The sequence below is a fragment of the Euprymna scolopes genome, chromosome 10 (genome assembly GCF_053919585.1).
Source record: "Euprymna scolopes isolate OS-2025 chromosome 10, ASM5391958v1, whole genome shotgun sequence".
Taxonomy (NCBI): domain Eukaryota; kingdom Metazoa; phylum Mollusca; class Cephalopoda; order Sepiida; family Sepiolidae; genus Euprymna; species Euprymna scolopes.
The window spans coordinates 121,979,903-122,002,859 of NC_136491.1; the positions used below are offsets into that span (position 1 = coordinate 121,979,903).

General features: G+C 36.6%; 1 protein-coding gene across 1 annotated transcript in view; it reads right to left on the reverse strand.

The window, feature by feature from the left end:
• Window positions 1-539: 539 nt before the first annotated feature.
• LOC145286260 (uncharacterized) overlaps window positions 540-22,957 on the reverse strand; it is a 42,186-nt gene continuing 19,768 nt past the window's right edge. Inside the window, exons 5-7 of the mRNA XM_080135081.1 lie at window positions 19,279-19,402; window positions 13,305-13,358; window positions 540-1,468 (exon numbers count right to left, since the gene is read on the reverse strand). Of these exons, the coding sequence (XP_079991207.1) occupies window positions 1,324-1,468; window positions 13,305-13,358; window positions 19,279-19,402 (323 nt within the window). The 3' untranslated portion in view covers window positions 540-1,323. The remainder of the gene's footprint in view (window positions 1,469-13,304; window positions 13,359-19,278; window positions 19,403-22,957) is intronic.

The following is a 22,957-nucleotide window of genomic DNA, read 5'->3' on the forward strand; positions in this document are numbered from 1 at the left end:
TGTCCATAGTTTTGTATCTTGTGTTGGGCAGAAGATCTCTTTAGCTACTCAGGACAATCGCCCAATATGGGCACTGCTCGGACAGAAAGAAACTGCAACCTACTGCCTGTACAACTGCAAAGAAAGGTATGGCAATACATAAAAAAATCTGCCGAGAAAACAGTGTGAAAAGGGTTCTGAATGATGAACAACAATGAATTCATGAATGCCTTAAGGGAGAGAGATAGGTGGAGAGCCATAGCCATCAATGCCTGTACCAGACAGGACACCACTTGAATGAATGAATTTACTTAATTTTTTAATTTTCGACCCATATAACAGCATTCATCAGAAAAATACAGACAATATTTTTTTACACAGCATGTTGTCACTTGACTTAGTCTTCTGTTGTTATCGAAAAAATTTTTATAAGTCCGCTTCTATTGGCTCTATGCTCTAATATGCACATGTGAATTGTAGTAAAAGTAAAATTTGAAAAAAAAATGATAATAACAGTTAGAATAACGGTTATTAGAATTTAAATAAATATGCTTATTTTTAAAAAGAATCTGCATTTGGAATGCTCTCTGAACCGTTACATTGTTCAGGTAGCTTATAGCATTTTTTTTATTAAGTAATACTTAAAATTGTATTTTTAACATGTTCATCATCTTTTCTTTTTGTACGAGACAACAGGATCTCAAAAAACTATTTTGTACGCTTGGTCTTGCAAAACTTCGAAAACAAAATGGCTGAACCACACAAATTCTTTTCCACTTTTTTCTCTCGCGTAATTTTCAATATTTATCTAGAATAAGAACCGTGCTATCGTCAGAATTTTCCCCATAGTTTACGTAAAATGCCGACATATGTGGAAACGCTGAGTCAATGAAGACATTTTTTCTTTCGTTGGTTTATTATTAAAAAAAATGAATAAATATTCATTTTGATTTGTACGAGAAAAATCATATAAAAATCAATTTTCTTTTGTTTGCTATTAATTGTTATTCAAAAATTAAGCATTTATTAATCAAACATAGCTTACAATGAGTTTTTTCTTGATTTGATTTATAATTTTTTTAAAGTTTCGTAAAAATTCTCCAAAAATTATTCATCGTATTTTCTTCGTAACAACAAAAAATATTTTCATTTTTTTTTTTTTCAAATAAATTTTAGAATGAATTATTTTTGTAATAACAGTAATAATTAATTTTTCATTTCAAATATTTGCCCAAACAAAAATCACAAAACTTTCGTTCGGCATTTTCCAGCGTTTTTATGCAAACTGCCCGGAAAATTCCGATTTGGTCGAGCCGCTTGCTAAAACGAGAAATTGTAATTCTGTTATTTTTTCTTCATTTTCTCTTCAGGTTTCTTGCAGAGCTCAGTTCTTACGAGAGGCAGAGCCGGTTTCCACTTGTCAAGCTCCAATACCGATTGAATATCAGCCAGTTTTTCTCGGGAAATCTGTTCTTCCTGGTTCAATTTCCTGTTCAAGAACACCAATAACAAGAACAAAATTAATAACAAATACATCAGCAACAATAATTTAAAATGCGAAAGTAAACGAATTCATTATAATTTTTATTTACATTAAGGAAATGTCTTTCACAGTTTGTCGTGACTCACAGTCTTTTTTTTTATTGCCCCTCATCTTTCCCTTTCTTTGGAGGGGACAACTTGTGACCTTTCATCGCTAATACCGGGGCTTACCTTTTTCCCTTTCCATATGTTGACGGCCACGAGAGTTTAGCTGCTACACCTTCACCTTTCTTTCCTCGACGTCAGACCTTCGCTGTAAGTGTTTTCATTTATTTCGTTTCCACATTGGGACTTTGATTAATTTCTTACTTTCTATTTCGTTAGTATTTTGGACTTAATCAATTTTGACGTATTTTTAAGCATTTTCTGCTTTCCCCTTCCACACTAAACTTCACGCTAATTCTATTTTATTCTTTCTTTTTGTTTTCAGTTTTTACCTTCTTCATTTTTAATAAACCTGTTGATTCACTCCATCACTGTTAGCGCCTTGAACATCAGGCCACCTCACCTAAAATACAGAACGCATGACACTCTCTACATGAAAATCAATTCCAGTGCAACCCACCTGCACTAAGAACATTCCATCATAAAGCTAATCACAATCCATATAGACACCTTTAGAAGATTTTCAACTGCAGCTATCTCCTCCATCACCTAACTGATGTCAGAATATCCAAATCAGTTCCACAGAATTGGCAACTTTAGTGGGACTGTCAAACTCCTACTAAAGGAAGGTGGAGAACCCTCCCCTCCCCACGCAAATGCAGCATCCACCTTAAGGACAAATTAAAGGGGGAAATTAAGAGTCTCATTGAAGGAACTAACCCCAGCTTTTGCAAAAGCCAAGGTCATCAGCAAACTTGACGCCAAGGCGGGATACTGGTCGATCCACCTGGATGAGGAAGCTAGCTGGTGACAACCTGCAAGACACCATTCGGACGAGTATGCTGGAAACGTCTACCATTCGACCTTAACGTCTCACAAGATACCTTCTAAGCAAAAATGGATAAAATCCTAGAAGGCCTAGATGGTGTAGCCAGCATTACCGATGATGTAGCAGTATTTGGTCAGAACGATGAGGACCATAACAAAAACTTGCGTAATCTCATGGCTCAAGCGGCTGAAATGGGGCTCATTTTTAACAGCAAAAATGCTTCATAAAGTAATCCAGCATGTCTTTTTTGGGAAATGTTTACACCCCCAACAGAATCAAGCAAGATCCGGACAAGGTGCGCGACATGAAGGAAATGCCAAATCCACAAAATAAGGGGGAATTACAACGTTTTTTGGGTATGTTGATTTACCTGTCCTCATATATTCCTAACTTTGCTGAAAAAGCTCACCCACTGCGCTGTCTTCTCAAATCCCAAGAACCATTGGTTTGGGACCCCGACCATCAAAAGTGCTACGACCAGCTCAAGGAAATGATCACCCATGACGCATGTTATACTATGATCAGGCGAAGCACTCGAAGTGGATGCTTCACAGAAGGGCCTGGTAGTGGCACTGATCCAAGATGCATTTGGTTCCAAAACACTAACCGATGCCCAAACCAGATACAGCAACATCGAACAGGAGATGTTGACCGTAGTGCATGGTATTCATTGATACCACACATACCTCTATGGAAAAGCCTTCTTTGTCATCACGGACCATAAGCTATTGGTCACAATGTGCACTAAACCACTGCATTCAGCACCACACCGGTTGCAGCGCATGTTGCTAAAGATCCAGGGCTACTTATACCAAATTAGCTACAGACTGGGCAGCGAAATGATCTTGCTGACACCCTAAGTTGACTACCTAACCCCGAGAACAACATATCAATCAAGCTGGATGAGAGAGTGGACAGCATAGATACTGAGGTCAATGAGGACCAAACCATCTCAACCATCAACTTCTCATGTGAAAAGCAGAAGATGCTATGTAATGAGACAGTAAAAGACCCAACCATGAATCTCATCAAGGAGGTCATACACCAGGGATGGCCTGACAATATCCGTGAGATACCCACAGAGATCCGCCCATATTAATCCTTCCACGATGAACTTGCCGTCAAATCTGGAATCTTGTTCAAGGGCCAACAAGTACTCATCCCAGATATCATGAGAGAGGACATCCTCCACCAGCTTCACCAAGCCCATCAAGGCATAGAGAAAACACGCAGAGAAAGTGTGTACTGAGTCAATATTAACAAGGATATGTGCAGGTCGTGCATGCTTTACCAAGAATATCCTGATGCACACAGGTACGAATCACAGCTCCCACATGAAATTTTCTCCCAGCCTTGGAAGCTCATCGCATCCGACCTATTCGAGATCAATGGGCAGCAATTTCTGCTTACTGTTGAAAGATACTCTAAGTATCCCATCATCGCCGAAATGCTAGTGCCAGTAACCAGTAAGGCAGACAAAATGAAATATTATACCTCGCTTTTTGGTCGTCCGGACGAAATTATGACTGACAATGGCTCCCAGTACTTTGGACATGCCTTCCAAAGTTTTATAAAGTCCTGGGGCATCAGACATGTGAAAAGCTCGCCTCACTATGCTGGCATATGGCTTCACGGAGAGGCATGTGAGACACAGGTCAGGGCAACACCACTAAACAGCAAACTCCCATCACCAGCCGAAATACTATTTGGCAGACCTATACAAACCACCCTACCCAGCTGGTAGAACCAGGCAAGGAAGACCACCGTGACCAGTTACATGCGAGGTCATCAAGCATGGACTCAACATGACCACCACAGCTATGGCACTATACCCAAGTTAGTGTATGCGGGTACTAAACAAGCCAAATGACACATGGCATCCTGGAACCATCATTGGAAATGACGATGGACCTAGGAGCTATATAGAGGAAATGCCAAATGGCACAAGACTCTGCCGCAATTGCACCCACCTGCGTGCTATTCTCAGTGACTAAGAAAGTTCATTTTGATATTCCTGAACCTGATACCACACATAATACAACCAAGCCAGAAGAAACAAAGGTTAGAAATGAAACCAAGAAACCTAACATAAACACATCCCTACCAGATAAGAACAGGTATGGCCTACTACAAACTAAATCTGGCAGAACGATAAAAAGACCCTCATGATACAAGGACTGATACTATGAAGCAAGGACATAAGATACCACACCAAAACAAAAAAACAAACGCAAAAGAAAAGGCCAAAACACACACACACACACACACACAAACACACAAACACACACAGGTATACACACAGAACTAAACAGAGGGATGTTATAGTACTGTACAAAATATTCATTTCTACCCACAGAGGTCCGGATGTAAACATTACCGGTCTAGCGCTCGCCATTAATAAAGCTACTAAAAACTCGCTCTGCAGTTCGGCTCTATTCTTCCCACTAACTACTAACAAGCATCACATCAATTATTTATGGATCAAATAAATTTGAGGCACCCCAAAATAAGGAACAACCAGAATAAGAAATTTTTCTTACTTTTGACTTCCGGTTTTATCGCTTAGGATTATTGGGGAGTTTTTTGTTTGTTTGTTTGTTTGTTTGTTTGTTTTTTTTACTCATTTTCACCATTAACAAATGATATCGCCACTTCGACGTAAGGGGTTACTATTTTTTTGGATTATGTCTAATAGGAGTCTATGGGGAGTTGGGCAGAGAGATATCTGTTCACATTGCATTTAAACTTCTGCGTTTTAGTACAATTAAGGAAGCATGAAACAGGGAGGGAATTCCAAAGTCTAGCCGTCTAAAGGAACAAACTAAAAGGGTAGAAGACTTTTCGGCATCTAGGGGTCTCAAGAGTAAAGGGGTGGGCTTTTCCCGCTTGTCTTGTTAGTCGGGGGTATTACATTGAGGGGGCACAAATGCTATGAGTTCATCAGAACACACTCCATTTAAGTGCATATAAAACAGGCACAAAGATGTAACTTTGTGGCGATGGCACAGAGGTTGGAACCTTGTCTGTTAGTGCAGGACCTATAAAGCGAATTAGAGGACAAGAACTACTACAAAAATTAGCGCTAACATAAACAATACCACCCTCATTATTGTATATTGAATGTCACCCACGTTGAGGATTGGAACTTTAACCTTTAGAAGAGTGTAACTTACAATTAAATTTTGCTAAGTACATTATCTGCTATACCACGGGCCCCTAACAATACAATTATGAATTACTTTTGTACACAGTCATATTTGATGGAACGAGACCATGCTACCCCTGTGGACTAAAGGGTTCCGTTCAAAATTTCGAGCAAATACCCAAGTTCAACAGAAAGATTCCAGAGTTAGCCGAGATACACCTGAAGAAGGTCGCAGGTTACATCCGTTGAAATATTGTGAAAATAAAATTCAAGATGTGAACAGTAGTTTGAATAATCCAAATAATACGAATCCTCATCTCAAAAAATCAGAAACAAATTTAATCCATACTTAGTTTTTAACAAGGTTACTCAGCGTTGCCCGGAAATTGGTCATGGTCTTTGTGTACTACTATTATTAGCGCCGAATCTCATTGTTCTAAAAATACATTGTCATTTTTATAGTCCAAACGTTTTCCATTTTGAGGGTGTGAGATTTGAAGATCTGTTAATTATTGATTACAAACGAGGGACTATAAGAGCATTACCTAACCTTGTAAAACAATTCGATACAGACCTAGATACCAGAATCTGGTAAATATGATGATCTCCATATGAGATGCCATCAATGAGTAACATTTCCAATCATCCATTAAATACAGAAAAGAAAAAGTGACAGTCAAATCTTAACATGAAGATCAGTAAATAAGGAAAGAAATGCACATAGAAGCTGCCAATAAATATTTGCAGTTAACGTGCAAAGCGACGTCGCTGAGAAAATATAAAACAAAAACAACGAAAGAGAAAAAGAAAGAGAAAAAAAAAACATGAGAAATGGGAAGAAGTACGATAACCCCCTCCCCAAAGAAAGAAAGAAACGTTAAAATTTATAATTAATGCTATATTTATTACTTTCACCTGCCCTGGGACGGGTATTCTACTAGCAGTGAAGTAAATTTTAAAATTACTTCCCTTATTGTGCCCTTTAATCCTCACATTCCATCAGCGATGTTTGTGATAAAGGATGGTGGGGGGGGGGGGTAATTGCTGTTTTATGTGTCAGAATCTTTTTCTTTTACAAGTGAGTCACCACTTATCAAGGCGCAAGAGCCACTCCAGAATAAGAGTTAATGAGTGTGCGGTTGTCACCAAGAGCAGTTTAGGGATCGTTAGTGGTTGAACTTGGGTAGAGTTTATTTCTTTAAGGGGACAGTTCAACAAGAACTTGTTTACATTGGACTTGAAGAAGACCATGTTGTAGTCAGCAGGAAAGCAGGCCAGCGGAACAGAGTTCCTCATGTAGTTCTAAGAAATTAAACTTTGTTCATCTATCTATATAATACTTATTATTGGCTAGTTTTTTTTTATCTTGAAGCGGTATTTCTAGTTTCTTATATTAAGTGATAACATGCATTGTCTGGAGCGGAGCAATTTCTATTAAAAGAAATAGCGCTACTTGACTTTGTCTATGGTGTCTTTTGTTGTATTAATTATTTCATTGTTGGGCGCATTCTTTTCCGATTAGCGTCCATTTTTCACAAATTTATAAACATTCAAAAAACGCTCCCGTTGTTTTACGAGCTATCATATTTTATTGATAGCTTAATAACACATCAAATAAATAGCATTTTAATTCAACCTACGTTTACTTCGCTTCTTTTTCAATCATATAATATTACACGTCGTCGTTTTTTGTTTTTATTTTTTTCAGTCGCCAACAATGGGCAACATTGTAATGTAATTTGCATTAGTTGGATTATTCGGACTACCGGTCTCATGTTGAGTGTTATTCACACATGTGGATTGGTGAAACCTCCGACCTTCTTCAGGTGTATCTTGTCGAGACGAAACGCTGTGTGAATAAGACTCAAGATGAGAACAGTAGTCTGAATAACTCAAATAATATAGATTATCAGTCTTTATGAAACAACCAAAAACGCGCCTATATATATATATATATATATATATATATATATATATATATATATATATATATATATATATATATATATATACTGTGTGTCAAATTATTAAGATAACATTTTTTTACCAGTTTCAGAAACGTATTGGTAGTTTCGTATCAAAAGCTTCGAAAATACTGGCAATGCCGAACCGCACATACTGTGAAATTTTCGTACTGTTCTGTGCAATGTAAACGACTTGCCATCGTAATTGCTGAATCCACGGTATCTGAAGTGTATCAAATTATTAACAAGGCAGTTTATTTCGTCAATAAAATGGGTCATAAAGGTGGTTTGAGTAGTTCTGAAAAGAGTACTATTACAGAACATCTAGCAAAAGGTAAAACTACCCTCGAAATATTGAAAATGATAGGAAGGTACCATCAAACTGTGAAGAACTTTGTCAAGAACCCTACAAAGAGAGCTGATAAAGGTAAATCTAGAGTTGTTTCACGCCGTTTTCTATTCCAAATTAAACGTGAAGTTGTTAAAACCCCTGGGCAGACAAGTCGAGAAGTCTTTGAATAAGCCAGATTGAAGAATGTCTAAAAAAGTACTCGATGTCACCTTCTGAAAGAAGTGACAGAGTTTGTTAAGCCTGTAACAAAGCCTCCATTAAAGCAACATCACATACAAAACCGATTGAAATGGGCAGAGGACAACATGAAAACGGATTTTCCCAAAGTTTTGTTCACGGATGAAGTGTCACTCTTGAAGTGTCACTCTTGATGACTCAGATGGTTGGAGCAAAAGATTGGTCCTAAATGGACGACATAGTCATCAGCGTTTAAGGCACCAACAAGGTGGTGGTGAGATAATGATTTGAGCTGGGATTATCGGAGGTACTTTAGTTGGCCCATGGAGAGTCCCAGAAGCCGTAAAAATGACGTCAAATGCTTACATAGCTTTTCTGAAAGAGCACTTTGAACCATGGCTGAAGAAGCAAAGGTTGACGTTCAAAAGAAGCATTATTTTTATGCAGGATAATGCTATCTCGTATGCAGCAAACAAAACAAAGAGTATTTGCAACAGCTGGGGTTCTCTGGGCTACGGAAGATGGAGTGGCCTGCGAATTCACCAGATTTGAACCCAATTGAGTATTTGGAGTATCATGAAGCGACGCCTCTATGCAAGTGTATGCAAATTTAAGAGTTAAGATGAGTTGTGGGATGCTCTCCAAGCGGTATCGCGAGGAATAATTGTTAACGAAATCGCAAATATGACTAATTCTGTGGACCAACGTCTTTTAAAAGTCATTCATAAAAAAGGATCGCATATCCTCTATTAATTATGTCAACGTAGATATTGCTATGTAGTTATTGTGTTCTAAGGATTTTTCCTAGTTCATTTAATGTTTGAAAATGATTTCAGTAAACAAGTTATGGGTATGTTGTGTTTTTTTCTCAACCTTGTTAATAACTTGACACACTGAAATCAACAGATATTCCTATCTTCTGCCATAGTTTCGCTAATACTGCTTTAAATACTTTTATTTTCTGACTGGAGTAGCTGAATAGTATTGTAAGCACTTTCTCAAAGTTTCATGGATTTTTATTCACTCGTTCCTTAAATATTTAAAAAATGTAAACTCGTTAATAATTTGATACGCAGTATATATATATATATATATATGTGTGTGTGTGTGTATATATATATATATATATATATATATATATATATATTTCTGTAAAATATATATTTTCATATAATATATACCAATGCTTATTTAAGAAGTTCAATGTAATTACAGAGCAATTTAGTGAATAAATAACAAAAAACTATATTCCAAAGTTTATGATGTTGACCATCTTATAATTTACTCCTGTAAGTCAGTTGACATTTAAAATTCTTGACAGTATCTGTCTCGTAGCACCAAATCAATCACTTAATTATTATATCAATCAATGAATCTAGTATGCCCTTAACACATCAGAAGAAATAGCAACAATCAATCCATCAAAAGAAAATAAGTGCATTTTGACATGGTTAAAATCTGAAAATTGGAAGAGAAGCTGCAAATACCTTATAATATGTTTCCATTATGCCATTAACTACCAAAATGGCCAATTGTTGTACGCGCAAACGTGTGCATATTTTTTCTTATTACCCGGAAAATAAATTTAAATGTGATATTTGTTTTCAGCACACCCGAAAACCTATTGAAAACAAGTTCTTTTAATGTAGGTTTCATGTTGGTCTACCAGGCCACAATAAACACCACCCCTAAAAAAAAAACAGTATAACCTCTCTAAAAAGTGGCCATAAAGTGGGTACTCATTTTACATTAAATTAATATAGAAAGGTGATCCCACACTTTTTGTAACAATAGCATCATTAAGGGCAAATGTCACACAGCCCACTACACAATTCAGGTCAGTAGCTTTCCAACGAGCCTTCATTTGTTAAATTTTTATCAATAGTTGCCGAGATTTCGAACTTTTTCAAAAAATTGTCAAAAAAGGTGGTACATCTATGTATGGAGCTATACCCATAGCCAAATTGAATATTGAAATGCTAATATCTTTGGTTCTAAGGGACAAAACTACATGAAAATTTTCAGGCTTTTTGAAGATTATAATGCCAATCGACACCACGCTCTATAACAGGCACAATATGAAAACAAATGAATACATATCTAAAGAAATGGCAGAAACACTAGAGGACGACCTCCAATCTGTAGTGGAATGGGGACAAAAATGGATGGTCACATTCAATGCTGCCAAAACTAAACTTGTTTCCTTCAATAATTACAAGAAATCTTCTCTACCACCAATAGCAATGGCCAAAGATCCATTAACTGAAAGTACTTTTTTTAAACTCCTCGGCCTAACGTTCACAGGAAACATGAATTGGAACAATTCCATTGAGAGCATTGCCAGGACCGCTGTGAGAAAGGTAGACTCTCTCTACTGTGCTAGAAAGCTACTAATGCCCAAAAGTATCCTGTACTTCTATAAGGCCACCATTCGCCCATGTATGGAGTATTGTTGTCATATTTGGGCCGGTGTATCTGCTACTCGTCTCTTGTTCCTAGACAAGGTTCAAAAGAGAGTCTCCAACCTGATAGGTCTTGAACTGTCATCTCGGCTTAAGCCTCTGTCCCACCAATGAAATGTTGCATCCCTCTGCCTGTTCTACAAGTATTTTAATGGTGAATGCTCTGACGAACTGCAAGCACTTGTGTCCTCTCGACGTAAATACCCTCGACAAACCCGACAACCAGCTAAATCCCACCCCTACACAGTAGAGATCCCTAGATGTAAGAGAGCTTTCTACTCAATTAGTTTCTTCCCAAGAACCGTTAGACTTTGAAATTCTCTTCCGGGTCCCTGCTTCCCCAACTGTATTAACATGTAGAAGTTCAAGTGTAATGTGAACCGAGATCTTGCTGCCCAACTCCCTACATAGTATCCCAGTAGCTCATGTCCCTGATAGTAGCCCGCTACACCAAAGTGGCAATGTGCCTTGTTTAGGGTGAAAATGTAATAAAAAAATTTAAAAATTAAGATTTGGGGGGCAATTAGTAAAAAAGAACCTATATTTTCAGATATATATATATATATATATGGATTTTCACGAGATCGGAATCGTTTTAAAGATCGACCCTTCGGAAGACAACTATCGAAAAATTGGCTAAAAACATTAATTCCTTCACCCTCAACTAGACACTTTTCTACAGGGCGGGGGCGCTTTTTTCGACGATATTTTCGAAAGTCATCCCCTCTTTTCAATTGATCAGCCTTCACCATTTCCGATTTTTTTTTTTACATGGAGGTCATCACTTATCAAGGCCCAGAAGCCACTCGGGGATAAGGGTTATTGCGTGTACAGTAATCAATGGGATAGTGTTGTAGCATTTGTTACTATTGGAGATTTGATAAAGTGTCATTACTTAAGGGGGTGGTTCATCAGGAATTTGTTTATGTCGGACTTGAAGACATCCAAGTTGAAGTCAGGAGGAAACAGGCAAGCGGTAGAGAGTTCCACAAGTGTGCAGTTCTAAGAAAGAAGCTTTGTTCATGGAATCTACGTTTTGATTTAGGCACAGATAAAGAGTGGGGAAAATTATTGACAGTGGTTTCAGCTAGACGGGTGTTTATCGTGAAAGATTGGTGAGGGGGAACCAGAGATTGGAGTTCAGACGAGCACTTGCCATGAAAATAACGATAAAACAAAGATAGGCTCGCAACGTCTCTTCTGTGAGAGAGAGGTTGCAGGGAAGAGAAAAGAGCAACCCTCACTAAGCCACAACGTCTATTTTGTACTCTGTCAAGGCATGATAGGCTGTTTTTGGCAGCTCCTGCCCAGATATGGCAGCAGCATTCCATCCTTGGACGTACTTGACTTTTATATAGATAGAGAATTGCATCAGTAGTGAGATATCTTCTAGAATGGTAGAAGGATCCCACCATTTTTCCAGCAACCTTGGCAACAGACTTGATGTATGTGTTCCATTTCAGATCAGGAGTAAAGGTCAAACCCAGAAGCTTATCAAAACATGGGACCTCCCCTAGACGAGAGCCATCCATTTCAATTAGTGTCAGAGCGTTGATGATGTAAAGATAGGAGCTTGGTTTTAGATGCATTAAAGGTAACCAGCCACCTCATTCCCCACTGTACCATGTACTCAAAATCAGAAGATAGAGAATCAGAGAGAACTTTGTCATTTACGGCCTTTGATGTGTGGGCATAGATGGTCGTTTCATCAGCATAGATGTCAACGAATGATTTAAGTATGTGTTTTGGGAGATCAAGAAGAAAGTTGGGCCCAGGATGGACCCCTGATGGACTCTAGCATTAATACTGCGGACCTCTGATTTCTGCCCATAAACCACTACTCTTATGAGCCTATCAGAGAGAAATGATTTAATGATTGAGAAAACATTTCCAGTTATACCGTAGCTGGAAATCTTATGAAGTAGGGCTTTATGCCATACCTTATTGAAGGCCTTTGATATGTCAAGAGCAATTGCCCTAGAAAGGAAGCCTTTGTTGAGAGATTCGCTAATCCTATGAGATATAACCATTAGCACATCTGCTGTAGATCTAGCAGAACAGAAACCATATTGCGTGTAACTAAGAAGGTTATTTCTGCTGAGGTGGTTGACTACTTCTTTTTTTTTTTTCTTTTTTCTTCTCTATTTAATATGGATTCCAGCAACTTACTCATAACACACAGGAGACTTATTGGTCTGTACTGAGAGGGAGATGACTTATCACCTGAATTTTTAAATACAGAGCATACTGATGAGGTTTTCCAGGGTGTTGGAAAGCACTTCTCCTTAAGACAACACTTAAACAGTTTTGTAAGTATGGAAGCAAGTTCTGGTTGAAGCTTTTTTAACACTATAATTGGAATGGCGTCAGGGCCAGTTGCTCTACTGGAATCAAGGTTCTTGAATAGCTTGGTGACCTCACACACAGATATTTGTATGTTACCTAGCATGTTATGTGTTATAAGAGGAAATACAGGGAGTTGATGGCCTTCGTCGCATAGAGTAGAATTAGCTGCAAAATTCTTGGCAAATAGTTTGGCCTTGTCTGATGCTGACGAGATGACCTCAGGTCCATTGATGATGGTTGGGATAAAATGCACGCTTCTGTTCAGGATCCTATTTGTTACTTCCCAAAATCAAGATATACTAGATAAGGCTTTGAATTATAGTTTCGAGGTGATGAAAACGAACACTTTGTTTAAGGATGCTCAAGTGTCAGGCTCGAGATCATAATAAGTTTGTATACTTACTTAAATTTTTTTCCCATCAGTGGAATAAATGTGTCAGATTTCTCTTTTCTTAAACTGTAAAAAAAAAAAAACATTAGAAAATTGCAGCCATTAAAATAAAGGTCATAAAACTTGGCCACATCTTTAAAAACATTATTTCAGAGCTTAAATTTGAACATTTAAAAAATCGAATAATGTTATTGTTATACCGGCCTTCCTTGAACAGAGGAATTTACACCAATTAGCACTATAAATAGCGCTAGTAATTCCAACACCGGTGAGAGAGGTGCGACTGCACTTCAACTGCTAATTGAGTGCCCAGCAGATATACACGCTTTCCTACCTTTATACATTATTGTTAATACACTTGTTCCTTAACCAAACCTCGATTTGATTGTTCTTATTTTCACTGTTGTTCCACGGCACAACAGTTATATAATTATTTTTGTTAAATGATTAAAAACAATTTTTTCTTTTTTTTCTGAGACTTTTGTTGTTCAAACAGCTTATTCAGTGTTTTTTCTCTTCATTTTGTTCTCGGAATTAACTTGAGGAGTCAGCTCCTAGTGAAGAGAAAAATGTGCACAGCTGGTGTTCTTGACGGTTGCCATAAGTCTGAATTAATGTTGATGCGTGGTTAGCATGAATTTTGAATAGAGAACATTCGTCACGTCTTTGAAAATATTATTTTACAAGTTTAATTTAAAAATTTAGAAAACAGAGTAATGTTTATATATATATATATATATATATATATATTACATGGTAGTCACCACTTATCAAGGCCCGGAGGCCACTCGAGGACAACGGGTATTGCCTCTACAGTAATCTATGGGATAATATCATAGTAATCATTAGTAATGAAGATTTGATAAAGTGTCTTACTTAAGGGGGTGGTTTTTGTTTAGGAATTTCTTTATGTTGGACCTGAAGACATCCAAGTTGTAGCCAGGTGGGAAACAGGCAAACAGAAGAGAGTTCCACAGGCGTGCACTTCTAAGAAAGAAGCTTTGTTCATGGAATCTACGTTTTGATTTAGGCACAGATAAAGAGTAGGGAAAATTATTGACAGTGGTTTCAGCTAGACGGGTGTTTTTTGTGAAAGATTGGCAAGAGGTGACCATAGATTGGAGCTCAGACGAGCACTTGCCATGGAAATAATGAAAAAACAAAGACTAATCGTTAGCACATCTGCTGTAGATCTAGCGAAACAGAAACCATATTGCATGTCACTAAGAAGGTTATTTCTGCTGAGGTGGTTGACTACTTCTTTATTTAATATGGATTCCAACAACTTACTCATGATACACAGGAGACTTATTGGTCTGTACTGAGAGGGAGATGACTTATCACCTGAGTTCTTAAATGCAGGGCATACTGATGAGGTTTTCCAGGGTGTTGGAAAACACTTCTGCTTAAGGCAACACTTAAACAGTTTGGAAAGTATGGGAGCAAGACATCACACACAGATATTTGTATGCAGGGAGGAAATACAGGGAGTTGATGGCCTTCGTCACATAAGGTAGAATTTGCTGCAAAGTTCTTGGCAAGTAGTTTGGCTTTGTCTGATGCTGACGAGATGACCTCAGGTCCATTGATGATAGTTTGGATAGAACGCACGCTTCTGTTCAGGATCTTGTCTGTTTGCTATTTGCCAAAACTGGTGGGATCCAAGCCGCTGATCAGCTACTTTGGATTTAACGGACTGAGCATATAGCTCTCTTGCATTTTTTATTACTCTTTTATAGTGGTTGCTGGCAGTCCTGAAAGCAACTTTAGTCTCAGTACATCTATTAAGTTGGTAGCTATGGAAATGTGATTTCTGTGCGCGATGGCAGCAGCACATTCTGGGGAGAACCATGGCTGGCTGTTATTTTTTGTTGGAATTTTTTGGATGGTATGAATCGGTCTATACCTACAATTAACCATTCGGTCATGTCTGATACTATAGAGGACACATCCTTTTTAAACATGGAATACAGAGGTAGATCAGATATAAATGTTTGGAAGCTATCCCAGTCAGCCATAGAGTATCGATATACTGTACGGTGGAGAGGTACGTATGAAGACTTATCACATTTCATTTTTATCTTACCTGATACAACAGAGTAGTTGGAAGATCCCAGAGGAGATAGAATGGAACATGAACATAGCTCAGGGGAAATTATGAGAAAAAGGTGTAGAAGGCTTGCATATTGACCGGTAGTATCAGGCACATGTACATTTTCTCCTGAGCTCTAATTGTATGTTTAACAAACATATTTAGATAAAAGGGATAAAAAAAAGTGGGGCAGAAAAAAAACCCTATCGAGATGTCTTTCAGCCAACCCTTTTTCAAGATTAACGTTGGCAACGGGGGAGAAAACATTGTTTAAAAACGTGGTCAAAAGACCATAAATTAATAGCGAGGGTAAAAAAAAAGCAATTGTATAGGGAATAGGAGAAAAAGAAACAATCTAAACTAGGGGTATACTCTCTTTGCTTACACAGAGATGATTGGTGCAAATTAATGGATACTGCCTTGAGAATTTTTAAGTGAATTCTCGAGCGTGCTCTGTGTAAAACTGAGAAAATTTCATCAGTGTATGTTCACCAATGGCCGACTTATGAGCTGGTAAACACCAGGATGTGGGCCTTTTTTTTTGTGCCTATGTATCGAAGGGACGACATGCTGGGAAATTCTAACCTTCAAATGTTGAATGGTATGGCCCACATAGTCAGCTTCACACTGACCATTAAACCTATAAACAATTTTATTATATTGAGTGGTAGGGATACCGTCCTGTCGAAAGGAAGGGAAAGAATTTCTTGTCCCAAACACCGTTCGAACCTTTGTTGCGAAATAGCAACATGAAACGACTGTAGCAATTTTATGCGAAAACTCCTGGCTTTTGAGAGTTTCACATATATGGAATATATTTGGGGGCCCACAAACGTTCCACCTTTAAATGTCAAGATTTTATCTCTCACACATTTTTGAATTACGTGTAAAGGATAACCATTAGCCAAAAGGATCTTTGGAGTTTCGCATCTAGTTTAGTACTAGAGCAGATTAACAAAGCCCGATGCACTAAAGTTTTAATCAGATTTAATTTTCTGATTTTAGGGGAGAACGAAACCCAGCTAATGAATTGCACTGTAAATGTATCGTCAAGTTGATGGGATAGCAATGGGAAATCCTTTGGGTCCTACATTGGCTAATATTTTGGTTGGATTTCAAGAAAACCTGCTTTTTGATCGCTAGTAGTAAAACTCATACCGGATTTTTCAATGAGAAAATCTAAGAACGGTAATGAGTCATTAACTTCACCCTCCATAGTAAACGTCAATGCAGAATGAAGTAAGTTTAATTGTTCTAACAACCCCTCAGCTTCCGTACAGGAAGAACACATGAAAAAAATATCATCCACGTAACGGAAATAGCACACAGGTTTTATTTTTGAAAGTTTCTTTTTAATGGTTTCTGCTTAAACTTTAGAAAGAAGAAAAAAAAAAAGAACTAAACCCTCCGCAATTAATAATGGCACTATGTTTGGTGTTATTCAAAAGTGTTATAAAATTATGTACCCATAAAAATCTTTATACATATATATATATATATATATATATATATATATATATATATACTAGCAAAAGTACCCGTCGTTGACTTGGTTCAAAAACAGCCTACAAAAAATGGACTCTGATTTATGAAAGTATGATAGCTTATGAAAAGGAAGGGTTGTAAAGCGATAGCTTAAAATTTGGGGGTATCAAAACCAAAGCAAAATATGATGAAAGTAAAAATAAAATAGATAAACCCCATAATTTATTATACCATACCTGTTCACACTGAAACACTTATCACAATATTCTGTGGATCTATATTAAAAAACCTTGTTAAACTTTGTGACATATTTCCATTCTATGGAGGTCTGGCATGAACGAACACCCCATAATTTTATTATACCATATTTCTCAAAGTATACTTACGCAGATAGATATGAAAAGTCTTTATTAAAGTTTGTGCCTATTTCTATTCTATGGAGACCAGGCGCGAACGAAGACCCCACAATTTTATTATACCATCCCTATTTAAGTTAAAACATACTTATCAAAGTATTATTATGTACATATATAGCAAAAACACTTGTAAATGTTCTTTTTTAATTTTTCATTTACATACTTTGTGGACCAGGCGCGTATATACACCCCACTATTTTAATGAATCATCATTACGCCAGATCAAACATACCCATTCCTGTGTGTCGATACATCTTCTAGCATTATATGTGATCAGTTTTCTATAATAGTCAACCATATAGGAGCCTATTCGTGACCAGACACACACTGACGTTCAGCTTTATATATATATATATATATATATATATATATATATATATATGTGTGTGTGTGTGTGTGTGTGTGTGTGTGTGTGTGTGTGTGTGCATATATATATATATATATATATATATATATATATACATATATATATATATATATATATATATATATATATATATATATATATATATATATATATATATATATATATATACAGGGTGTCCACAAAGTCTGGCTACATTATGTAGCCAGACTTTGTGGAAGCATCCTGCAGATTATGTAGCCAGACTTTGTGGCCACCCTGTATATATATATATATATATATATATATATATATATATATATATATATACATATATATATATACACATGTGTGTGTGTGGTGTATACAGGGTGCCCACAAAGTCTGGCTGCATAATCTACAGTTCTGACTACATAATGTAGCCAGACTTTGTGGACACCCTGTATATATATATATATATATATATATATATATATATATATATATATATATATATATATATATATAAACATTATTCAGTTTTCTAAATTTTTAAATTTTCTTTTTAATATTTAAAAAAATTATTTATTTACTTTTTCATATTTCCAAATGTTTAACTTTACTTTTTATTAATATTTTAACATAATTATTTATCTTTGTGTGTATATATATATATATATATATATATATATATATATATATATATATATACAAAGATAAATAATTATGTTAAAATATTAATAAAAACTATAAATAATAATAAAAAATCTATAAATAATAATAAAAACACCCAACAAGCATAGCAGAACGACAGCAATTAAAAAATGAATCAATCAAATAAGAAAATAAAGATTGGTCAATATAATCAAGATAAATAATTATGGTTAAATATTAATTAAAGACTATAAACAATAGTGAGTCCAAGAAAGCCTTAAAACAATTCTTGAAAGTGTATAGAATTATACCAAATCTGAACAGAAGGTGAGATTAGTTTTTGATAACCTTCTTTCGAAACAATAAAAATTGTGTACGACCGCATATGAACTCAAAAGACGTTTTAACTCAACGGTAGAGAAAGTTTTGTTCAAAACTTTTAAAAACAATACTTAATTTTGGGAATTATGTATGATAACCAAGAAGATCAGCAATATGGTGTAACGAGGTCCAAAACATACACATAAATGCCACAAAAACAGTTAAAAAAAAAACGTTGTTCAAATGACACTAGTGACACATTAGCTGTAGAGAAAGAATCGGTCGACACCATTTTTGAGACGTCCAAACTCGACCCACCCGAACTATCATCAGAACAGCGACGGTTGGCCAGAAAAAGAAAATTCGCCGGTTAGAAAAATATTGACAACTTTTTACAGTGCAAAAAGGCTTGGAAGTGGGTGTTGTGGAGATTTACCAAATACACAATATACAAACTCTCTTCACGGCATAAATATAACGAGATATACCACGCTAGAGAATCACATGTTGTATGCAATATTTGCATTAAGTACTATAACTCTTGTTTTCTATGTCTTGTTTTAAATACAAATTTTTTTCTGAACTATATACGTGTCCAAGGCTTTCTTAGTGACCATTCCGGGCCACAACAATATGTATGTATGCATATATTTGTAGTCACCCGAGGCTGGTGGTATTCATTAGTATCTATCTTACCTAAAGAGCGATGTTGATACAGGTGCTCCTTCGAGAAAAAAATTGGGTTCATATTCTGCAGCCGAATAGCTTTTGTCTCCAGGAATTCTCATTCGCCATCCATTGCGTTCGTCAATCATATGAACTGAAAAATAATACAGATTTACACACAAAAATAGAATTGATACCCAGCAACTTCTAATGCAAATGCAAGTTTTGCCATATCTCTCTCTCTCTCTCTCTCTCTCTCTTTCTCTCTCTCTCTCTCTCTCTAATATATATATATATATATATATATATATATATATATATATATATATATATATATATATATATAATGCTCCTTATCTTGGGTTGAGCATATTGGGAAGTGATATACAAACTGCCATTAGCATATTAAGCGACACTCTTTGTATAAACAAATCGAACGGAGGCATTTGGACGATGTCAAAACATTGTTTATTAATTACCCACACAGCAGCAGCCGTATAGCATAATGGTGAGAAGCCTTGACTGTCATTTGGGTGGTGGGGTTTCAATCCTGACTTGAGGCAGTTGCCTGTCTAGCCACACTGATGAGCTGTGAAACAGCAAAACAATACTGCATGTGGATGACTATATATATATATATATATATATATATATATATATATATATATATATATATATACTAGCCGTACCAGGCCATGCACTGCTGTGGCTTAGTTTGTGTAAATGGACACCCCACCAAGAAAAAAGATAAAATTTATTTTTTTTTTTAGGAAGGAATTAGTGTGGCAAACTGGTTTTTGTTTGTTTGTTTGTTTGTTTGTTTGCTTGTTTTTTTTTTTCATTATAGAAAAATATCCATAAGTTAATTAATACAGAAAATAGTTTATATATTTATTTATTTGCGGACTGTTATACTCATCTCCTATATGTGTTGTTTCACGACAATATGTGAATATGTAAGTAAAGGCGGAATGAAAAGTTGATAAATGAATTTTTTTTTTTTTTTGCTTTTAAGATAGCAATTTATCGTAGCAAGCCGCATGGTTAAACAAACACATGGACACAGAAACATGCACTAGAAAAATGATAAAGGTAGCATAAGATGAAATTTGGATTATCACATAATTGACATAAATGATATGTAATGGGTTAGGGGATTCGCCATATGTTCGGGGTATGAGTTTAATAAGCGTGTCATATGTGCAGATGTGCATTTAAAATCGAGAAAAACAGAGGAAGGAAGCAATAGGGGGTAATGGTAGAGGCTCTTATAAACATAAAGGGTTAGGGGGTATGTTGATATTCAAAATTCCAAAGAATTTTCCAAATATTCAAATTGAATAATTCTGTAAACTTAAAGCAAGTATAAATATTAATAGGCTACTGTAACGAGAGCTATATTTATATGGGGCAACCTGAGTGGGGAGTTGGATTTCAATATGTTTGTTCACATTTGCAGCTAATTCTACCCTTTGCGACCAAGACCGCCAACCCCCAATATTTCCTCCTGTATCAGAAAACACGCTATGTGATATACGTATATCTGTATGTGATGTTGCGAAGCTAATCAAAAACCTTGATTCGAGTAAAGCAACTGGCCCTGACGGTATTCCAATTATAGTACTCAAAAAACTTCAACCTGAATTAGCGCCCATACTTACAAAACTGTTTAAACGTTGTCTTAAGGAGAATAGTTTCCCATCTCCCTGGAAAATCTCATCAGTATGCCCTGTATTTAAGAATTCAGGTGATCGCTCATCCCCCTCTCAGTACAGGCCAATAAGTCTCCTGTGCGTCATGAGTAAGTTGCTAGAATCTGTGTTAAATACAGAAGTAATCAAACATCTCAACAAAAATAACCTTCTTAGTGACACTCAATATGGTTTCCGTTCTGCTAGATCTACAGATTTCCGTTCTGCTAGATTTACAGTTATATCGCATAGGATTAGCAAATCTCTCGACGGTGGCAATCTTTCTAGGGCAATTGCTCTTGACATATCTAAAGCCTTTGATAGGGTATGGCATAAAGGTTTACTTCATAAGATCGCTAGCTATGGTATAGCTGGAAAAGTCTTCTCAATTATTAAATCATTTCTTTCTGATAGGTTCATAAGAGTAGTAGTTGAGGGGCAAAAATCAGAAGCTCACAGTATTAATGCCGGTGTCCCTCAGGGATCCATCCTGGGCCCAACTCTTTTCCTGATCTACATTAATGATCTTCCAAATCATATCCTTACATCATTTGTAGACATTTATGCTGACGACACTACCATTTATGGTAGCACATCTAAGACAGTAAACGACCAAGTTCTCTCCAATTCTCTCTCCTCTGATCTTGAGCACGTAGTACAATGGGGAAAGGAGTGGCTGGTTACTTTTAATGCATCTAAAACCAAGCTTCTCTCTTTACATCATCAACATTCTAATTCACATTTGTCATCAATTGAAATGAATGGCTCTCGTCTTCAGGAGGCCTCAAGTTTTGACAAGCTTCTGGGCTTGACCATTACTCCTGATCTTAAATGGAACACGTATATCAAATCTGTTGCCAAGGCCGCTGGAAAAATGGTGGGATCTTTCTATCGATCCAGTAGATATCTCACTGCTGATGCTATTCTCTACCTATATAAGAGCCAGGTACGTCCAAGGATGGAATACTGTTGCCACATCTGGGCAGGAGCTGCTAGAAAGGACTTGTCCTGCCTTGATAGAGTTCAAAATAGACTTCGTAGCCTCGTAGGAGATGTCCTTTTCTCCTCCTTGCAACCTCTATCTCACAGAAGAGATGTTGCGAGTTTGTCTCTGATGTATCGTTATTTTCATGGAAAGTGTTCAACTGAGCTTCAATCTATGGTCCCCCCTCGCCAAACTTTCACAAGAAACACTCGTCTAGCTGTAAACACTATCAATAATTTCCCCCACTCTTTATCTGTGCCTAAACCTAAACGTAGATTCCATGAACAAAGCTTCTTTCTTAGAACTGCACGCCTGTGGAATTGTCTTCCGTTTTCCTGCTTTCCGGCTGACTACAATATGGTTGTGTTCAAGTCTAAAGTAAATAAGTTCTTGATGAGCCGTTCCATATAAGTTATTAAATTTACCAAATTTTCATTACTAATGATTACTATATTGACCAATTTCTACTGTACACTCTTTAACCCTTATCCTTGAGTGGCCTCTGGGCCTTGATAATGTGGTGACGCCTTTGTAAAAAAAAAAAAAAAAAAAAAAAAAAAAATGTATGCAAATTGTTATGTTTCCAACCCGTTTTTCTGACCAGGAAGAACAACATGCATCACTTCTAGATCTGTTTTTGACCACAGTTCCCGATGATTGTATAACGAATGCGGACAGCCCACTTGGGAACGCTGATCATGCACTGATAATGGTTGATATCGCCCTAAACTCTAGAGCCAAAACTGAAGATCCAGTGCTCAAAACAACGAGATATTATAAAAAGGCTGACTGGTAAGCCATCAGATATCTTATCAGAGATGCCCCATGGGGAAATATTTTTTTTCTTCCTGCTGAACAGTGCACAAACGAGACCACTGACTGGTTCAAAACTGCAATCGAAGTACATGTTCCCATGCAGAAATTTTATAGCAGGCCCCACTCTCCCCAATGGTTTATTTCGACTTGTGCAACTGCCATTGCTCAAAGGCAGCATGCATACCGCAGATTTAACCGACATAAGTCCAGTTCAAAC